Source organism: Gossypium arboreum, chromosome 8 (assembly GCF_025698485.1).
Source record: "Gossypium arboreum isolate Shixiya-1 chromosome 8, ASM2569848v2, whole genome shotgun sequence".
In the NCBI taxonomy this organism is placed as follows: domain Eukaryota; kingdom Viridiplantae; phylum Streptophyta; class Magnoliopsida; order Malvales; family Malvaceae; genus Gossypium; species Gossypium arboreum.
The window spans coordinates 23383498-23402675 of record NC_069077.1 but is presented as its reverse complement, the minus strand read 5'-3'; the positions used below and the strand labels follow the sequence as shown (position 1 = coordinate 23402675).

At 33.8% G+C, this 19178-nt stretch overlaps 2 protein-coding genes and 1 pseudogene across 3 annotated transcripts; all 3 read right to left on the bottom strand.

Annotated features, from left to right (window-relative positions):
• Positions 1–6219: 6219 nt before the first annotated feature.
• LOC108468663 (transketolase, chloroplastic-like) lies at positions 6220–11675 on the bottom strand (annotated as a pseudogene).
• Positions 11676–11704: 29 nt separating this feature from the next.
• On the bottom strand, positions 11705–14390 carry LOC108468116 (DNA repair protein RAD51 homolog 3). 2 transcript variants are annotated; one of them, XM_017768973.2, is made up of 9 exons: positions 14047–14390; positions 13676–13774; positions 13352–13474; positions 13225–13258; positions 13071–13141; positions 12757–12983; positions 12491–12622; positions 12231–12297; positions 11705–12080 (listed from the first exon to the last, which is right to left on the bottom strand). In XM_017768973.2, exons 1-9 carry the CDS (start codon positions 14156–14158, stop codon positions 11905–11907), a joined length of 1041 nt encoding a protein of 346 aa, XP_017624462.1. In that variant the 5' UTR covers positions 14159–14390; the 3' UTR covers positions 11705–11904. The 2 variants fall into 2 exon arrangements, with proteins under 2 accessions (XP_017624462.1, XP_017624461.1); XM_017768972.2 differs by having other exon boundaries at positions 13352–13501; positions 14047–14347.
• A 795-nt stretch (positions 14391–15185) lies between these two features.
• LOC108468922 (probable tRNA N6-adenosine threonylcarbamoyltransferase, mitochondrial) lies at positions 15186–18950 on the bottom strand. Its single transcript, XM_017769789.2, has 13 exons — positions 18444–18950; positions 18282–18326; positions 18104–18178; positions 17921–18017; positions 17698–17788; positions 17509–17558; positions 16898–17088; positions 16677–16762; positions 16506–16581; positions 16314–16397; positions 16073–16187; positions 15761–15849; positions 15186–15647 (listed from the first exon to the last, which is right to left on the bottom strand). Exons 1-13 carry the CDS (start codon positions 18729–18731, stop codon positions 15516–15518), a joined length of 1419 nt encoding a protein of 472 aa, XP_017625278.1. The 5' UTR covers positions 18732–18950; the 3' UTR covers positions 15186–15515.
• Between the last annotated feature and the right edge of the window lie 228 nt (positions 18951–19178).

The window sequence follows — 19178 nt, the reverse complement described above, 5'->3', positions numbered from 1 at the left end:
TCAAAATTTTTATGGTAAAAATTTCATCGAGTCTAATTTCAAATACAACAAGAAGATCCTAATTTCAAATTCTTTAGCTCAAGATATAAACAATTTAGTAACTATGACACAAGTTGACATCTTTGATATAAACACATAAGTAAATAGTGGAATTATAGCTAATGTTACATATAAGCATCTCATATTAAAAGTTAAAGTTTCTAACATATATACATAATGGGTGTGGAATGGAAAGGAGGAGGTGGAAAAATAATAAATGAATTTGAAATATTACAAAATGGTTATAAATGATGGAATGATTAAAACATGTGAGAATGTTTAAAAAATTGATAAAATAATAAGTGAATAATTGTTAATTGATGTGATTTTGGAATCTTGGCTAAAAGTTTATGAAGAATTAAATTAATTGACACAATTTAAAAATAAATATGAAATATACATAAAGTCGGTAAACTACTTTAGAACGTGTAAGTCTTCCAATGGACTTATTTGTAAAACTTTAATAATTGTGTTAATTTTATAAACTTTGTTATCTTTGATTAAATATCATGTTTTAATGATCTCCCTTAACTCATAAATAGTTCTGTCATAAATTCAATTATTACTAAAATGATCTTCAATAATCAAACAATATGATAAATCGATCTAAAATTTTTGTAGTCTCTTCGGCAACGAATTTGACATCCCAGTACCTTGACTCGACGATCGGGTTGGGTATGGGGGTGTTACAGTATGTACGAGAGTTCAGGGAACTCATGCTCCAAATTTCGGATGTGAAAGAGAATGAGGCGTTTCTTGCCTTTAAGAATGGGTTGAAGCCGTGGGTTAGACAGGAATTAGAATGTAGGGGAGTCCAAGAGCTGTCGAAAGTTATAATGGTAACAGAGTCCGTAGTTAAGCTTAGTCTAGGGAAATATAAGCTTGACTACCAAGTTCGAGGAAATGGGTGATAGTGAGGGAGACCACGATGAAGATAATGATAATGGCAACGACAATAGTGGTAATGGGAAACCACAAAGGGGAAGAGGAAACCCAACAACCCGAATGAGAAGATGAGCAAGATAAAATGCTTCCTTTGTGACGATTCACATATATTGAAAAATTGTACAAAGAGATCCGTGCTTTCTGAGAATAATAATCCAAAAGGTAAGGTCAAGAGACTTGGTACGAGCATAAGGGGTGTCAAAGTCAAGAAAGTCAAAGAGAGCGATAAGAAGTCAGTGGAGTGCTTCATGTGTTGTGGTTCGCATCGGTTGTGGAACTGTCTAACGAAGTCTATCGTCGAAGGGGATGATGGGTCAAATAAAGTACCCATGATACTTGGTTTGATCATGGGAAGAGTCGAAGATAAGAAAGCAAAGAGGACCAAGAAGAAATAAGTTAAATGATTCTTGTGTTGTAGTCCGCATGAGTTGCGGAATTGTCCAGAGCAATCTAAGTTATCCTTGGTTAAGAGAAAAGCAACAAAGCTTGTTAAGTCATCAGAGAGGCTTTTACCTAAGGAAGAGGTGACTTGTGCATTAGACTTCGAGGAAAAAGTAGCTATGCAAACATTGAAACTAAGATCAATGAGGCTCAGTTTTGGGAAAGTGACGAAGCTTGTTGAGTCATCGGAGAGGCTTCCACCCAAGGTATAGGTGAGTTGTGCATCAGACTTCGAGGAAAAAGTACTGACACAAATATTGAAACGATGATCAATGAGGCTCATTTCTGTTGAGTCATCGGAGGAGCTATCTGTTGGAAAAAATAGGTTTGGAAAATGCAGCAGAAAATAAATTTAGGGAAAAATTAGAGTTTTAAAAATTTTTCGAAACAAAATTTTAGTTGTGATATCTAAAGTAATAAACACTTAATCAAAATTGTACATTTTCAATTTGTTTAGGATGAGCACTTCGACTGAGTAGTCTTCTCCATTATCCTCAAGCTCACGTCTGCCTAGTGTGGGCTCGTTTTGAATAAAAAAATTCACAAAAATTACCAGTGGGATAATTTTGTAATTTATATAAACTTTTGGGTCAAGTTGTAAATCAGAAAAATATTTATAGAAATTTTCTAGAATAATCTCTTCAGACAATTTTCTTTCTACAACTTTCTCTTGAATTCAAGTATGTTATTTATATAGGGAGAGTTTAGAGAGTTTAACTATGGTTAAATTTAATCACTTTAATATTAAATTTAATATTAAATATTATTAAAATAATAGAATGTTTATCTAAAAATAAACATTAAATTAAATTTAATATTAAGATAATCACTTTAATATTAAATTAATAAAATAATATTAAGATAAGTGTTAAATTTAATTTAATATCAAACTATTAAAATAATATTATTTTTGGAATAGTTAATCTAAAATCAAATTCTCTGGTAGAGTTCTAGTAGAAATGTAACTCTTCCACTGCTCAACCATCGACAACCAACCATTGTTAGCCACCAGGATGTCGCCATTACAGCCACCAGCACCGTCGTGTCCGGTGGTGCAGGTGCAACACCCTTATGACACCCTAAGTCGGTTCTGCTGTTGTCGGTTCGGTTTGGGTCAATGATGACCTGACCAGTCAGATCTAGCCACTGGTTGGATTGTTGGTCCGGTTTCACATATCGGGCTTAGTTCAACTAGTTTTTGGGTTTTGGTCTCAGTTTTGGGCTCCCGGACTCAATTTATGATCTCAAGTCCAATTTTCAAGTTCAATTACCTATTGGGCTAATTACCTGACTTGAAAATTAACTTAAAAAAAATCATATTAGTTTTAATTAATTTGATTAATTTAATTTTACTTGATCAAAATTAATTTTTCCAAAGAATCATTTAGATTTTCCAAATTAATTTTTTAAGAAAATTCTTTAATCAAATTCTCTAGTTGAACAACTTTTACAGTCACCTAATTTAACTCCACATCGAATAAATTGACTCAATTAAATTATTCCCAAAGTCGTAGAATTTTCTTCCGATTTAAATGCAGTCCGATCGAGCTTTTGTTGAGCTAGCGAAGGGACCAATCGAACATATACAATTAGGCTCTAGTTATTACAATTATGTCCAGAAGCATCGTTTTGATAATTCACAATTACTTAATTATGGAGTCAATCTATAAGAAGTACCATGATTGAAAACTTCTTATTGTATACTCTTTACGAAAGCAATTCATCTAATTGCTTTGTCCAATGACCTCGTCATTTGTGTGTTACCTTGATTCCTTTGAGTTAAATTCGTTTACTCAATACAGTCCTATTTTATCTCATTGTCACTATTGTGTCTTCTTAATGATTAATATGATCACTGTCAAAAAATGACTCTGATAAATTATTCGTTCGAGAACAAGCAACCCGTGGTCATTTTCCATATTTATCAATCCACACAATTCCAATGAGAGGATATCATTAACTCTTTAATTGAGTTATGAATTCCACTGTTGCTAGTAAAGTCATGTCATACACAAGTCATGTACCCAACACTTATATCATCTTTGTAGTGTAAGTCTTCACTTATATCAAAGCACATAAGTTGCATACACATGGTCAGTGACTAACTTAGGATTTAAATAAATCACACCATGAATGTCACAAGTGAATTAATTCACAAACGAATTCAGAATTAATTCATCTTGGGTTCGGTCCAATGTATCATTCTACCAATGAATACATCTATGTCTTTACTCGTGGAGTCAATTGCTTCGATAACCAATACTAGCCATCTCCCCAATTGGAATCGTAGGCGACATAATAATCCTTCTCAATATTTGAATAAAATACTCACTTTGATTCTTTTACGGGATTACGAACTCATTTAGATTATCTACTGAAGTAAATTGTCTTTCTCGCAATGTAAACGTTCTTACAATGCCACTTATCTTCAATTTGAACTTTAGACAATCAATGAGCTAATATTTGTTTGTCACAATTTCGCTATGCATGCAAAATATAAAAGACAAAAAATACAAAAGACAAAATAGTGAAATGTGAAATTAACTTTATTTATTTATTCATCGTTCAAATAAATAGAAAACAGTTACATATTTACTACAATATGGGTACATTTCCCAATACTATCACCTAAGGGAGAGGTGGGTTGTGCATCGGACTTCGAAGTAAAAGTAGCGATGCAAACTGGATAGCTGAGTCGAGTAAATGCAACGAGTGAGGTAAATATCAAACAGTGTGGTAGTGTTTTACATTTTGACTTACTATTAGCTTGGTAAGAATATAAGAGCCCTTTCAAAGTTCTGAAGTGAGGAAGCCAAGGGACTATAGGCATGTCGAAGCCTAGTTGTGCGGATCAAGGGGATCCCAGTCAAGGCAAGTTACAATGTGGCGAAGGAAGAGCAGTGGGATCTTGTGAGTGAGATATGCCAACGAGTGGAACGGATCGAGCTAAAAGGCGACGGAAGCTGAGGAAAAAGTTTCAAGGGACGGGATAACCCGATAGTGAGACTAGTCAAGAAAGAGTGATACATGCACGGATGGGGTGAAATTTATTAAATTCCATTCACTGGAACTGCCAATTTTCAAGTTTTGGAAATCAACAGACTTAAGACAACTTTTTGGATAGGAGTTTTGGGCTTTTAACTCGAGTTTAAATCATATTGGGTTATGGTTTTGGGCTTAATTTTTATTATATATGAGCCCAATATTGTATTTATCAGCTCTTATTATTTTATTATTTTATTATTCCAAATTTTAATAATTATTAAGTAGTTTAAGTTATTTAGGAGTTTTATGTCAACAAGAAAGTTTAGTTTAAAACTACTTTTTGTTTAGATTAATTAGAGTTCTAGTATACTTAAAAGTTTTATTTATATTTATTTAGCTAGCTTATATATGAGTTTTTGCATTGTATACAAATCAGACAATTGTTTTTTTATTAATATAGTTTTAAACTCTAAGAGTTTGTTTCTTTGAGCAAGATTTCTTTCTTGTGATTGTTAGAAGTAGTTTTCTTCTCGATTTTCTTCAAGAAGTCATGAGAATTCATTCTTCACCCTTCAATTTGCCAATGATTATTTCTTGGAGGGTTGATTGGAGTAATTAATTGAGTTTGTTGGGATTTATATTTCAAAGGGTTCAAATGGACATTTATCCTTCTATCCATCATAGCCATCGATTTATTCAATTCATCTTCCACTTTTAAATTTCATCTATTTATTTTTATATTATTATTATTTGTTTTTTTATTCTTAAATTTCTACTTTTACTATTTTTGATTTCTTTATTACTAAATTTGTTTATTTCTTCTTTTCAGATCATATCCAAATCTTTCTTTCTTGAGTCGAACAACTTGAATTCGATCCGCTTTTGCCTCAATTCGTATTAAAGAGTTAAAGCGTCAAAAAAGTTTTGAGAAAAATCAAGTAAGTTCCATTCTGAAGGCATAATGAAGGCATTGCGAGAATGGGTGGGAGAGAATGTCACAGGCCAAGGTCCAAAGCACGTAACCATTGCACAAAATGCGTTCCCATGAAGGTCTATCAGTTAGATGAAGCTCATTTGACCCACAAGAACTGGCTGAATTCAAATAACTGATAAGAAACTTGTCTCTTTGAAGCCTAGATGACCCAATGAAGCAAATATGGAAAATTAGGCTACCTTGGAAAATAGGAAAAGTAATCTTAGAAGACATGTAATATGATAAGATTTGATTTTGTAATCTAAGAGATTATGTCAATCCCTTAATTGTAGATATGCTTTGATCTTGTCCGTCGATGTAATTCGATCTATATCGTCGATTTGAGGGGAGCTCAACTATAAATAGAGAGCCTCCCCTTCAGTTGTAAATCATTCATTCTATCTTGTAACTAAAGTTTTAGTCCCTTGACACTAAGCCCTAATTCAATCCTTATACAACCCATATCCCCTTCTCGTTATACGGAAAGATAGAATAAGCAAATTGGTTATTTTGAAAATCCAAATTTACCCAAGACTACAAATGTATTCAGCTCTATTCTAACATAACAAGAAAAGCAAGCTAAATTAAAGCAACAAGTATTGCAAAACTCTACCCTACCTTTTCCTTCGTACTGCTATTGATGAATCATAAGCAATAGAATAAATTTTGATTCTGTTTATTACCGAAACAAAAAAGGAGTGTGTCAAAATCAGAATGGTTTTGTCAGTGTAATCTCCAGCTGGAAACAACAAGTTTCTTCGGAGCCTTCTAACCAATCCTAGCAAAGTTTCTTTTGTTGTTGCTACAACAACCTTGGGAAGGTAAACCAAATTCCTTTATATTCTCTTAGCTGGTGCACTTGCTCCAAACCAGCCAATGCCGATTGCCTTCCCTTTGGATCCAACAATCTTCCCCCACCCAAATGTTGATTCTGCCTTAATACTGACCCTAGCTGATGCAATAGATGGTAAAACACTTTCCTCTCTTTCTTAGTTCATTAGCATTTTTAGCAGCAATCTCCAACTTAAAACCAATTCTAATTAGAATTACATCGGGGTTGCTTCCTGAAGAGTTGCTTGAAATAAAGTAGCCACCATTTTCAATCCCTTCAATAGAAGTTCCTACGAGTAGGGGCAACTTTTTTTTAGAGAGGGAAAGAATGAAGGGTGTTTTCCTCTTGAGGATAACAACCTTGTATGCACCAACAGTTTTATTTCCATTAGCTGGACGGAGCCCAAAATGTTAGGCATTGCACAGAAGCTTGCCAAGTGCTCAATTGGCTAGTGAGTCGGTCCATCTTCCCCAAGACCAATAGAATCATGGGTCATAACATATATAACTCCAGCTTGACTCATGGAAAAAATCCTAATGGCTTCTCTCATGTAGTCAATGAAGATAAGAAAGTAGCACAGTAAAGAGCCAAACCAGGGCCGTGAAGGGTAATGCCATTGCAGATGGCTCCCATACCATGTTCCTTAACTCCAAACCTAACATTGCATTCCTTAGGGGTGTCCTAGAAATCACCATACATTTTAAGCAAGGTCATGTTAGAAGAAGCAAGGTCTACACTTCCACCAAGAAGACCAGGGAGTACTTTTATAAAGGCATTAAGATTTTGTTGAGGGAGGTTTCAAGTAGCAATAGTTGGACTCTCTAGAGTGTATCTTTGGATATTACAAACAAAAAATAATCAAACGAAAGTTCTACATTCCAATATCATTAAACAATGAAAGGATATTGTTTAAGAATTTACGTGTTTGACACTGTTTAGTAAAGAAATTAGAGGTGTACTAACCGGAAGTGCCTTCTCCTAGCCAGTTGGTAGTTCACCAGTGATGATTGACTTGAGCTCTGCAGCTTCCTCTTTGTACTTCTTCTCATATTTAGCAAACTTGGCGTTCCACTCAACTTCAAGAGTAACACCCTGAGGAGCATGGCGACTCTAATGGCTGAAAAAATAGAAAGAAAGTTTGAACCCTAAAGCAAAAAGTGTAGTCCGATGCAGAGTTTGCAACCTTGAATAATCTCCTTACCCTTTAACATCTTCAGATACATGGAAAGGCTCAAATGGCCATCCAAGGTATTTCCTAGTAGCATCTACTTGCTTAGCACCCAATGCACTACCATGAACACTTTACGAGTTTGCCTTGTTCGGAGAACCATAATAAAGGTGGCTATCACTTGAGAAGAACAAGAAGAGAAAACGGCTTCAACAAAAAGGATTTGTTGCACCACATAGTTTTTACAAGCCAAAATTTTGTCTATAAAATCAAAAAACAACGCCGAGCACAAATATGAAGAATGATGCAATATTTTTCAATTTTTATTATGTAAGTGATGCAACACTAAGGGATTAAAATAGCAGTCGGGTAGTGGAATAGCGGCCGCTATATGGCGGTAGTGGCACCGTCCGAAACTGATACTGCTGAAAATAGCAGTGTGAAGTGGAGTCACACCAATAGCGGTGGATCGCGACCGTAATTTAACAGGTAACGGCCAATTGCAGCAATAACGGGCTGCTATTCCCGTCATTTTTCCGTTATTCCAGTTGATATCTATTTTTTTTACTTTTTTATTAGTTATTAATAGTGTGAATTTAAAAAAAATTCATGACCGCAATACCCGTAGTGACCGCAATGGCATCCGTTATGTCAACAACCGCGATAAACGCAACACGACTGAAAATACGGCCACAATCGCAATTTAAATCCTTGACAGCACCCTTAAAACAAAAGCTACAGTAAAGAAGTTAGTTTCAATAAGAGTTATGAATCTTTAAATTTAATATATATATTAAATTTAATATATATATATATATATATATATATGATTCATATCACTGAAAAAACGTGTATATTACTTCAAAACAAGAAGCAGGAATGGAAGCATTTTGAAAATGTCAATAGTTGGCTTGTCTTTGACAGCCTTTGCTTCCTTAATAGCAGCACGAATTTCATTTTAGCTAGTGTTCCCATTCTTGACTAGGGGTGTTCAGTCGGTTAACCGACCCGAAATAACATTAATCGAATTAACAGACCCTTCAAAATTTTTAACCGTTAACCGAACCAAAATTTTTTTTGTTAATTCGACCTGTTAACCGAATTAACCGAAATTATATGTTTTTTAATTTTTGGTTAAAATAAGTATAAAACTAACCAAATTAATCGAATTAACCGAATTACCCGAATTAACCGAATTATTTGTATAAAATTATATGTTTTTTATTTTTATTTATTAAATTATTTGTAATTTTTATGATTTGGTTGGGTAATTGGGTTGGGTACTTGGGTTGATATATATTAGATTGGGTATTTGGGTTTATGTTGGATTGGGTTTGACTGAATAGTGGGCTATTATATTTTATAATTTTATTTATTAATTTTTTCGGTTAACCGACCGGTTTCGAACCGAATTAACCGTTAACCGAAAACTCAAAAAATTATTAACCGACCCCCGACCGAATTAATTCGGTTAACTGACCGATTAACCGAATTCGATCGGTTAACTGAATTTTTTCGGTTTTACCCGAATTTTGCACACCCCTATTCTTGACCAAATAACATGCCACCCAAGCCCCTCGAAACACTTATCAATGCTCTCAGTAAAGGCAATTAAAGTATCACCATCAATGGAAATGCGGTTGTCATCATAGAAAGCTATAAGTTTCCTAGTCCCCAATGTCCAGGAAGCGAACAAGAGCCAAGTGTTTCTCCGCAAGAGCCAATCCGACCGACCGCGTTTGCAATACCTTGACCAAGAGGACCTGCATGTAAAGGAAACAGCCACATATATAAGAACACACAGACACATATACTCATTTTGCTTTCTATTGATGAAAACGAATACACTCACTGTTCTAAAAGGAGTTTAGCTAACCAGTTATGACTTCAACTCCAGGTGTTCCTAGTGTCGGGAGCTTTCCCATTGTCGGAAATTCTTCAAATCATCTTCCTAAAAGATAATGCAATAATCATAAATTTTAGTCCTTTGTACAAGAATCAACGTTTTTTTTTTTTTAATTCTTTCTATCACAACAATTAAAGCAACCATCAAGGACAACATGAAGAAAGAATAAAGGAATTTACCAAATAAGTATAAATACTCGTGGATTCATTGAAAGAAAGGGACACTGTCGTCGCCAGCGAGGTGAAGCACAGCATACTGTAACATACAACCATCAACTTCGCAACCCTTTTTAGTAACGTATAATAATAAGTTAAAGATGGTAATGGTGTGAGGATGAGACAAGGTGGTTTTTTGCCTACTTCATTTAAATCATTTAATTTTATATCAAGTCGTATTTTTTTTTTTTCATCCTTAAATAGAGCTGTATAAGAAATAAATTCGAAAAATAATTATTATTTGAAATACAAATCATTGCATCAAAATTATTTTTCCTCCTAAAGTTGTACATGTGCTGATAATCAGTAATCCCAATCCAAAATAAAATTATCAAAATATGAATGTCTTCAAATTTATGTATAATAATAATGTGAAAATATATAACCACAATGTAAAGGACAAATGATTAACTCAGAAATCGTATAAAAATAAAAATAATTAACACATAAATTAGTTTTAATCTCTCTATTATTCTCAACTTTAAAATTAATTTTTATATTTTAAATTGACATATTTTGATCCTATTTTATAATGGTTTTGGTTAATACAAATAGATATGTAGTGTGGTTAACTATTTTAATTAAAATGTTATATGTGAATTTTCTTAAAAACACCACTTCTTTAATAAATTATTCTCTTCCCCACTAAATTCGTCACATTTTGGCTTTTAATAATCAAAATTCTTAATTTTGATTTCTTATTTATTAAATTTTATTATAGATAAAAATTCAAAAAAATATTTAATGAAGTAGTTATTATATATATATATATATATATTTGAAATTTAATTAATTAAACAATATAAAATAATTGATATGATTGTTTTAAAAATTGAGTTAAAAATGTAAAGCGTGGCATTTTAATTGGAACATGGAAGGTAAGAAATTCACAGAAGTATTTTAAGCAGAGTAGTTAACAACATTGTAAAAGTAAAAAAAATTATAAGTTCGAAGGAAAAGAAATTGTTAACTAAACCACGAATGAAGCCGCACGCAGTAGCTGCGTTTGGAAATTAGGTAGCCCTCATGGCTGAAAATATGATTTTTTTATAATATTTGGCATATATTTAAACTTATTAAAATACTAAGAAAATTTTACTATCACATTTTATTTACTAAATACTTTGTTAAGAATATAAATTTATAAATTTATCCTTATTAAAAATAATATTTATGTATTTATTTTTATAATAAACTTTATTTTTAAAAATATTTAGATTAATTATTTAATAATAAATTTTAATTGATAGTTTTAAAATTATTTTTAATTTATAATTTTAAGTGAAAGTAAAATTATTTCAAATTTGTCTTGCATACATATTTCTAGATATAATAATGCATGTATAAAATTAAGTACATATAAACTTATTTTGGAAAAATTTATAAAATACTTGAAATCACGTTTATTTTAACTAAAGGCTAACCCTTACGAATATATATATATATATATATATATATATTGATTCAGATATTGCTGTGAGCAAAACTATAAATACTTTAAAAGTATATCATGCAAAAAGATTATGATTAAATAAGTGAGCTAAACCTAAACTTTATTTTTCTTTTCCTTTTGCTCGTAAATATTAATAAAGACTATAATAAAATTAAATTTTCAATTAATATACCAAAAAAGAAAGAGAAAAACAATAGAAAATAAAGATAATATGTAAACAGATACTTAATAGATGATTAAATACGCATATAAAAATAAAATTTGCAAAAATTCCGTTGAAGTAATAGAAAAATCAAGGAGGAAGAAGGAGACAATAGCTTTTATTTTTATTTTATTATTATTATTATTTAAGTTTATTAATAGACTAATACTATAAACCAATATAAAATATGATTAATTTTAACATTTTTTAACTTTCCAATCTATATAGGAAACAGGGAAGTAGCTTTCCCACCAGTATCAAGGGAATCATATTGCCATGTTTATAAGAAAGTAACTCTCAAGAGAAAATTAGATTCCAATGAAAGTAGATAAAACTTGAGATACCAAACTTTTAAATCACTAACTAATTAAATTTCCAAGAAAGTGACCACTTTCCATTATACCAAACCTTTAAAGCAGAAATCTTTTAATCGGACCAAAATAAATAAAAGACGGCAATATCAAAATGCAAATGTCGAGGAAGGTTGTTGGGAAGTCTAACTTGCTTGAAATTCATGTTTTTTATGTTTTAAGATCTTGAGCAAATTTCATTGAACAGCTAAGATTTAGTAACACAAGCAAAAACAAGACCAAAGTTAGTAGAATACATATATCTATGGCTAAAAGTTCGTAATATTTCACTATAAAGCAGATTTCTCATTTCTCAATTTTCAAGTCAAGGCAAGGCCCTCGGTTTGTTATCGATGGAAAAACCAGGTGCAGCATTCTCTAGTTTCATCTACATTTTACATCATTTTGATCCGTTTACAGCTTGAGGAGGAATTCCTGATCCCCCTAGCTGTAACAGAATACGCTGCTGATGCTGATCGAAGAGAAGGTGACTTGTCAATATATGCATACCGTTCGTTACCGTTCCAGTACAAAACTATCCGATTTGTGCAAGTATGCGACCAGCTATCACCTACTCAGCATGGTTACACTACATAAGTCAAGCACTGTAACTATGGCAATGGTCGACCATACAACAATATATGTGTGACTATGCATTTATATAACACCTAGGAAACTAGAAGTTTAAGCGAGAAGTATAGGTGATCGGGGTTGATATTACCTAGTGCAAGAGCTAATTGAAAGGAGGCTTCTGTATGCTTAGTGGTCACCTGATTCAATAAAACAACCTGCCAAAAGGAGGTACGATAGAAATCAGTAAGCACACAAGCAAAGGTGAAATCGTTATGTACTGTCCAATGAATTACAAAAACTAAAACAGCATGCATGATAAAAATAGAAAGAAAAAAGAAAAGAAAAGAAAAGATGCATCATTGCAATTGAAAACTATGAATTTTACGACAAGAACCAAACTAATCTCACCGCCAAGCTGAATCTTTTGGCCAGGTTCATTAACTTTAAAGCCATTCCACTGAGGACCCGGGTCCTAAGGGCCATATCATCAAAATCTTGGCGGAAATGGAAGGTAACACTATCCACAACAATCACCTTCACCTGTGACCATAATGACATATCTATTTAATGACCTGAGCAGGTGATTAGCAGCAGTGTTCACCAAAAATAAATCCCAGAACAAATATAGCCTCAATAAAAAAGGAAAGGACCCAGCATAAAACTACTATACCTACATCTTTATGTTCTGAAAGGAACTTGTCTAAATAATTTATCAGGGCAATTTGCTCCGTATAACTACAAATGCGGAAATAAAATATGTTTTCCAGGATATCCTGAGGCTGCATTTTGATTTTGCATTCTTGGAAATCCTTCCTCAAGAATCTGTTATATTCTGACATATCTTCTATGCAAGCTTCAGCAATTTGAAAAGCACGCTCCACCATAAAACTGCCTTCCGTGTCTTAAGTATCATATGATCACATTGTTAGCAAAATAAATCCAATTGTAAACAGTGGAAAAACTTGCAGTGGTTTTTTATGAAAGTTACCGATATATATAGCCTTCCCACCCAGACCACCAAAATCATTTGGAATTTGAACATTAACTGCTATTTGAATCCTGTCAATAGAGACGGAATTACAGCAAATATAAATCTGAATGTAACATGCTAGCAAAACTTGATAAGAAGCAACAACTCCTACCCCAGCTGTGTTTTACCAATGCCTGGGACTCCACCTATCAACATAAAGATAATACTTTCACTACCAAAAGCAGTTGTCAATTTATACTTCAGAACAGAATTAACAATCAGTGACAGTGATGACCAACCGATTTCAGTAACTTCTTTGCAATGTATTCCACCACCCAAGATGTTATCTAGATCCGCAGAGGACGTAGTTATGTGCATCAATGATTCCTCATCATGGAGCATATCCCAGGCACTTTGTGCACCTGCCCACCATTGGAACGTGTCCAAAACTATAAGGAGTTAAACTGGCAATGTAGGCATTGGAGAAAAGCAGGAATGCACAAGGGAAAGTACTAAATTTCAATCAACATCATTCTGAAAGGAACAAGATAAGTTGAACTTCACCAAATAAAGTGAAGCTTGCCTGCACGAAAACTCTATAATAGAAGAGAAACGATAAATACCCTCAACGATTGAACAACTTGCATTCGAGGTTTCCGACCCCCTACTATGTGATGCAACCTTCAGAATATTCATAGCTTCACTTTCGGAAACATTTAATTCTGTATAAAAAAAAGATAAATAGCGTTAGAAACATGAAACTCTGCAGAGGTAATACACTAATTCACACACAAAACAGACTTCTGACAGGATTGAGGGTTGGGATGAAAGATAAATTGGGGAGTGGGGGCTTAAATGTAAGAGCCCTTGGTGTTAGGGAAGTAATTCAAGTTCGTTTGGTATTAAAAACAAACAGTTGGTAGGCTTGCATTAGCAAATACAAGGACCGCAGGATCGCGTGATGCAAAAGAAAAAAAAACAAAGAGCTAACCACCTCGAGCAAGGTCAGAGGAAGAGATGGAAGAAAGAGAAGAGAGGGAAGTGTAGCCAGCTGAGATTAGCTTCCCCCTTTGCGATGCTGAGATTGGTAGCCTCCATATTTCCATCTCTAGCTTCCTTGGCGTTGCCTTGGCGCCCAATATCTTTTCTCTGGGCTAAATGCTCAAAAAACACCTTGACTTTTTATGGGTTGCTTAAAGTCAAAAATTTCAATAGGCTCAAATAGGGCTAAAACGCTTTCAATTAGGGTTGGTTTCGAGAGAAGGCTGATTCAGATCATGTTGTTGGGATATATACTCATAAAACATACATAAAAATGAGTTAAATATTTTTATATTTATTATAATTTATTTTTGTTTGAAATGCTTAAGATGATAAATTTGGCTCATCTATATCAATTATTAGTCAATTTTAATCATCATTTATAAGTATGATATTCACAATTTACGAATACACCCTACATTATATTTTGAGTCAAGTGTCAGTTGTATTTCATTAAGCAAAAGAATAGGAAGTGTCTGAACAATAAATAAATGTGGAGCTACAATAAAAGCTATCTAAACCCGCAACTAAGTAAACACAAATAAACAAGAAATATATGTTCTGTGTATGCCCTTTTCTTAACTCCACTTATATGTTCTGTGCTTGGTTCTAGACATATTAAAATATTCTTCCATATTTTAATATTTTATATATTAGAAATATTATGTTTTGTGAGTCCAACTTTAATGTGAAAGTGCTACTCTTCAGTTAGGTTTTTCTGTTTGTATTCATTTCTCGTTTTATTAGTGATCTAATTTGATCACCATAAGTTTAACTTAAAAATTCAATTGAATCTCCACTTAATTTAAATCCATAAAATGTCTACAACTTGAACTCAATTTGATCTAAACTCAAAATGGTCCAAATTCAAAACAATTCATACCCAATAAAACCTAAGCAACTAACTCAATATGACCAAAACTTAAATCCAATATGATATAAATATGACATGATTTGACTCAAAAACTCAAATTTCAAACTTGAATGACCAAACTCAAAACAATACCAACCTAAAGTTGGACTTAATCCCGAAATAATCCAAATGTGGATGGGCTGCTTGGTTTTTGATTTGACTCTTGAAAACTAGTATGCTTCTTCCCTAACTTAAAAGGAAATATATATTTATCTTTTCCATCTTTCTTGTCTATCTGTTACATCCCTTTCTTCAATTTAGAATTACATGGTTAATTGATGAAACAAAAGGTTTTACAGAGAATATTGAAAGCATCATGCAGCTCTCCAATGGGTTTGAACATATTCGTATTCTGAATCGTGCCACTGTAACGAGCAACCTCAATTAACCATTAGATAGTTAAAGCTGAAGGATCATTACGACGTTGAATTTAGACCAGTCGAGGATCTATGAAGACAGAATAGAGATATAAGCTCTGGGTGCATTTTGGGTATATGCATTCTCTTGTATCATTGTTGTTGCAGTGAGGCTTGTACAAGAGATGTAAGCGATGGATGAACCCGAGCCCTTCTTAATGAGCGAGCGTCACTGCTGCCTTCGGCATATTCCTCCCCTAATGGCCACCTTGGCCGCAAATCATACTAGTGCAACACAAACGTGTGAAAATTCAAGTGAACTTTAGCTTATTTTTGCCTATAACCATGCATAACTTATAAAGCAAACAGAGTCATGTCATAAGATATTTCCCACATACCATGAAATCGTCTGGATCATTGGCAGGTGGTGGAGAATCATATCTTCCAGCACGAAAGTTCTCAATGCCAGTCCAAGCAATCATCACGCCTATTTCATACAAAAATTACGGCATTACTTGTCTACTTTTTTATTTATAACATCTAGTTAATTCCCCAAGGTTTAAACATTGGGTTTAGGCGTTTATCCTAATACTCTAGAGCAGTTGAACATTCTATATTTTTATCTTTCTATGCATACATACATGCATACAAGAATATAGACACATGCATAAACTTATAAGTTGACTAAAAATTACAGAAATGGAACTTACCATTGTCAGTGCAAAGGTTCGGGGGCGGACAGACAAGCTGCAGACTGTACTTCTGAACAACCTGATCCAATCGAGACCTAACGTATTGATTTGATGCTACACCTCCAGATACTACCTGCAAGAAGCAACATGAGAAAAGGTCAGCATACACCAGTATGTGGCAGATTAACTATAAGAAGCACTCAGTACTATCAGTAGTAAATAAGATTAATACACATGTATTACATATAATTTACATCACCAGATGCTTTATGGAAGGTTCAATCTTCAATGCCCATTCAACTGCTCGTTCACACCTTTCTTCTAGATGCAACACAGCAACTCGCTGGGGTACAGATTTTAAGGTCTCATATATCAATAAATATATTTTAAAATTAATGAATAGATATAGAATTAAGATTGTGGAACGAAGAAGAAGCGAAAATGATGTAACCTGAAAAGAGGCAGCAATATCAGCTCGGGAACTTCTGTCTAGGCTACTTGCACAAGAAAGGGGAACCTTGGCATCACTACAACAAATGAGGATCTAGAAGAATTACCATGATAGATAAAAGGAGGAAGAGTTGATAATAAATTATAATAGATATCGGTAAGGTTTACATACATATTTCTGGATGCAATTGCTAGTTTCACTTGGGTCTTTAGACCAGCATATGAGAAATTGCAATCTTTATGCTGTTTCATTGGAATCTGAAAAGAAAATGAAGTGCAAATGTGAAACTCAGAAGAACTAAATGAAATGGTCAAAACCATATACAAAAAACAACAGAACCATCAAATATACATTCTAGAAAAGGTCAATACAGCCCTAAAAGAAAAACCTACTGAGAATCTAACTGATTCTGCATCACCCTCCTGAGCAAGTTGCTCAACAGCTGGCCCACCACTCTTCCTCATATCAAGGCCAAGCCATTTTGCAGTCTTGTCAAAAGCCTCACCAATTGCATCATCTATCGTGGTCCCAAGTTGAGTGTAATGACCAAGATGATGAGCAAGAACTAATAGATTGTGCCCACCTACAGGAAAAACAAGCAAGCAAGCAATGACTGTAACTCACAAACAGGAATTTAGTAGGTAGCTTAACTAAATTTATTATTTCTTCCATGTCAATCACCAAATTGCTTAATCAGATTGGGAAACACTTCCATTTTGAGTTATTAGCCAAGCAATTTCAGCATTCCGTAACTTATGCAAAGAGGAAAACTGCAGATGACAACTTTAATTACCCCATGTCACAAAGGGTTGCAGAATAATACTTTATTGCCCACGATGTTGTTACACATTACAGCCTTAATATGGATCACATTATATGGAAATACCATGCCACACACATCTCTCCATCTTCCTCTCTGTCTCACTAACTAGCTAGCTAACAAGCAAAAATGTTTATGCAACGAGTGTAAGCAACAAAATGCTACAATGCCAGAAGCATGTACCTGATATAAGCAGTGCCAGGAAAGGAAATTGCAGCTCCTTTTCTATCAGCCTAGATAAGGAAGTAACAATGTCAGGTACTCATAAACAACATATGACTTCTCTTCTCACGTCTTACCTGAAGGCTACTTATTTAGAAGTGCTGGGGTGCATGCCTCATTCTAATCTATATATAGTCATTGCTTCAATACCTGGCCACTAGAGCATGAGCCTCCATGTGATGAACACTGATGATTGGTAGATTGAAGCTGCCAGCAACTCTCCTAGCTTTCTGCACACCAACTGCACAGAAATTGCATAAAAAATAGGTCGAAAGGGAAGGGTAACTTTGACCACAGTTTGAAACAATGATTAACAATAAAGTTCAGCTTTTAAATAAAAAAAAAATAAAAATAAAACATTATCAATAATTACCTCGAAGGCAAAGACTTAAACCAGGTCCAATAGTAACAGCAACAGCAGATAGTTCCCTTTCAGTCAAGCTAGCTTTATCAAGTGCATCTTGCACAACCTGGACTTTATAATCAGTTTAAATTTTATTTTTGCATCACATTAATGATATAATTTGTTTACAAATAAAAGAAACTTATATGATACCTGATCAATGACTTGTGAATGTGCTTCTTCAGCCATTTTAGGAGCAACACCTCCATATCGAGCTAGCAAATCTGCCTTCATAGGGCCAATAGTTAAAGTGAAAAGAAAAGGTATTCACTTCACTGCCATAAGAAAATAAAGATGGTAATTTTGCTGCTAAATTGGAATAAGTACTTACCTGAGAAGACACAACTTGACTCAGAATTTCGCCATTGCCTCTCACCTAACATTCACCCAAAATTTCCCTTTTTTACTCAAAGATGGTTTTCCATTGAAACATAGAGAACACCCATGAAGGAAAAAATGAAAGAGGAAAGCGGGAAAAGGAAAGGGTGCTTACGATAGCGGCTGCTGTGTCATCGCAACTCGTTTCGATGCCAAGAACGACCAAATCGTCATCGAAGGATTTGGACGAAACGGGTCTTCTTGAAGTGGAAAAATGAGCTGTCGGCGAATTGAGTGAAGAAGGAAAACGAAGGAGAGGAGTATTGAAGGGTCTTAATCGCGGTTGTTTATGGAATTTCAGTAAACTGAGGGCTTTAAATGTGAAGGGAATAAATATTGATGATTTTTGTACTAAATTTAGGCGGGAAAATGTTGAAGGAAGTGTTAACAATGAAGACACCATTTTCAGAGGGTATGAAGCTTAAAGACAACTGTTAGCCAGTGGAGAAGAGATTATGAACGAACGAATGAATAATGAAGCGAGGAGGTCGCCGTCGTTTTGCAACAACGCCACCGTTTACTACAAGCCCATCCGGATCCTGTGGCCAGTGAGCTCTTTACCCAAAATCCAGCCCATTTGGCCCACCTAGGTTCATATTTCGTAAAACACATATTCTAGGGGGTTTTTTTAGCATACTTTCCTAGAGTTAATTGTAGATAGTGGTGATCATTGGCAGGTCCTGTTAAAGATCTGGGCTGGAATTGAAAAATGTGTATAAAATTTTGTTTAAGTTTAATTTGGATAAAAATGTTAAAAATAGAGTGTAACTTGATTTGGACGTATTAATTCTTTAATTATTATTATTTTGCATAAAACAAATTTAAAAATATAATACATCGAATAGATTAA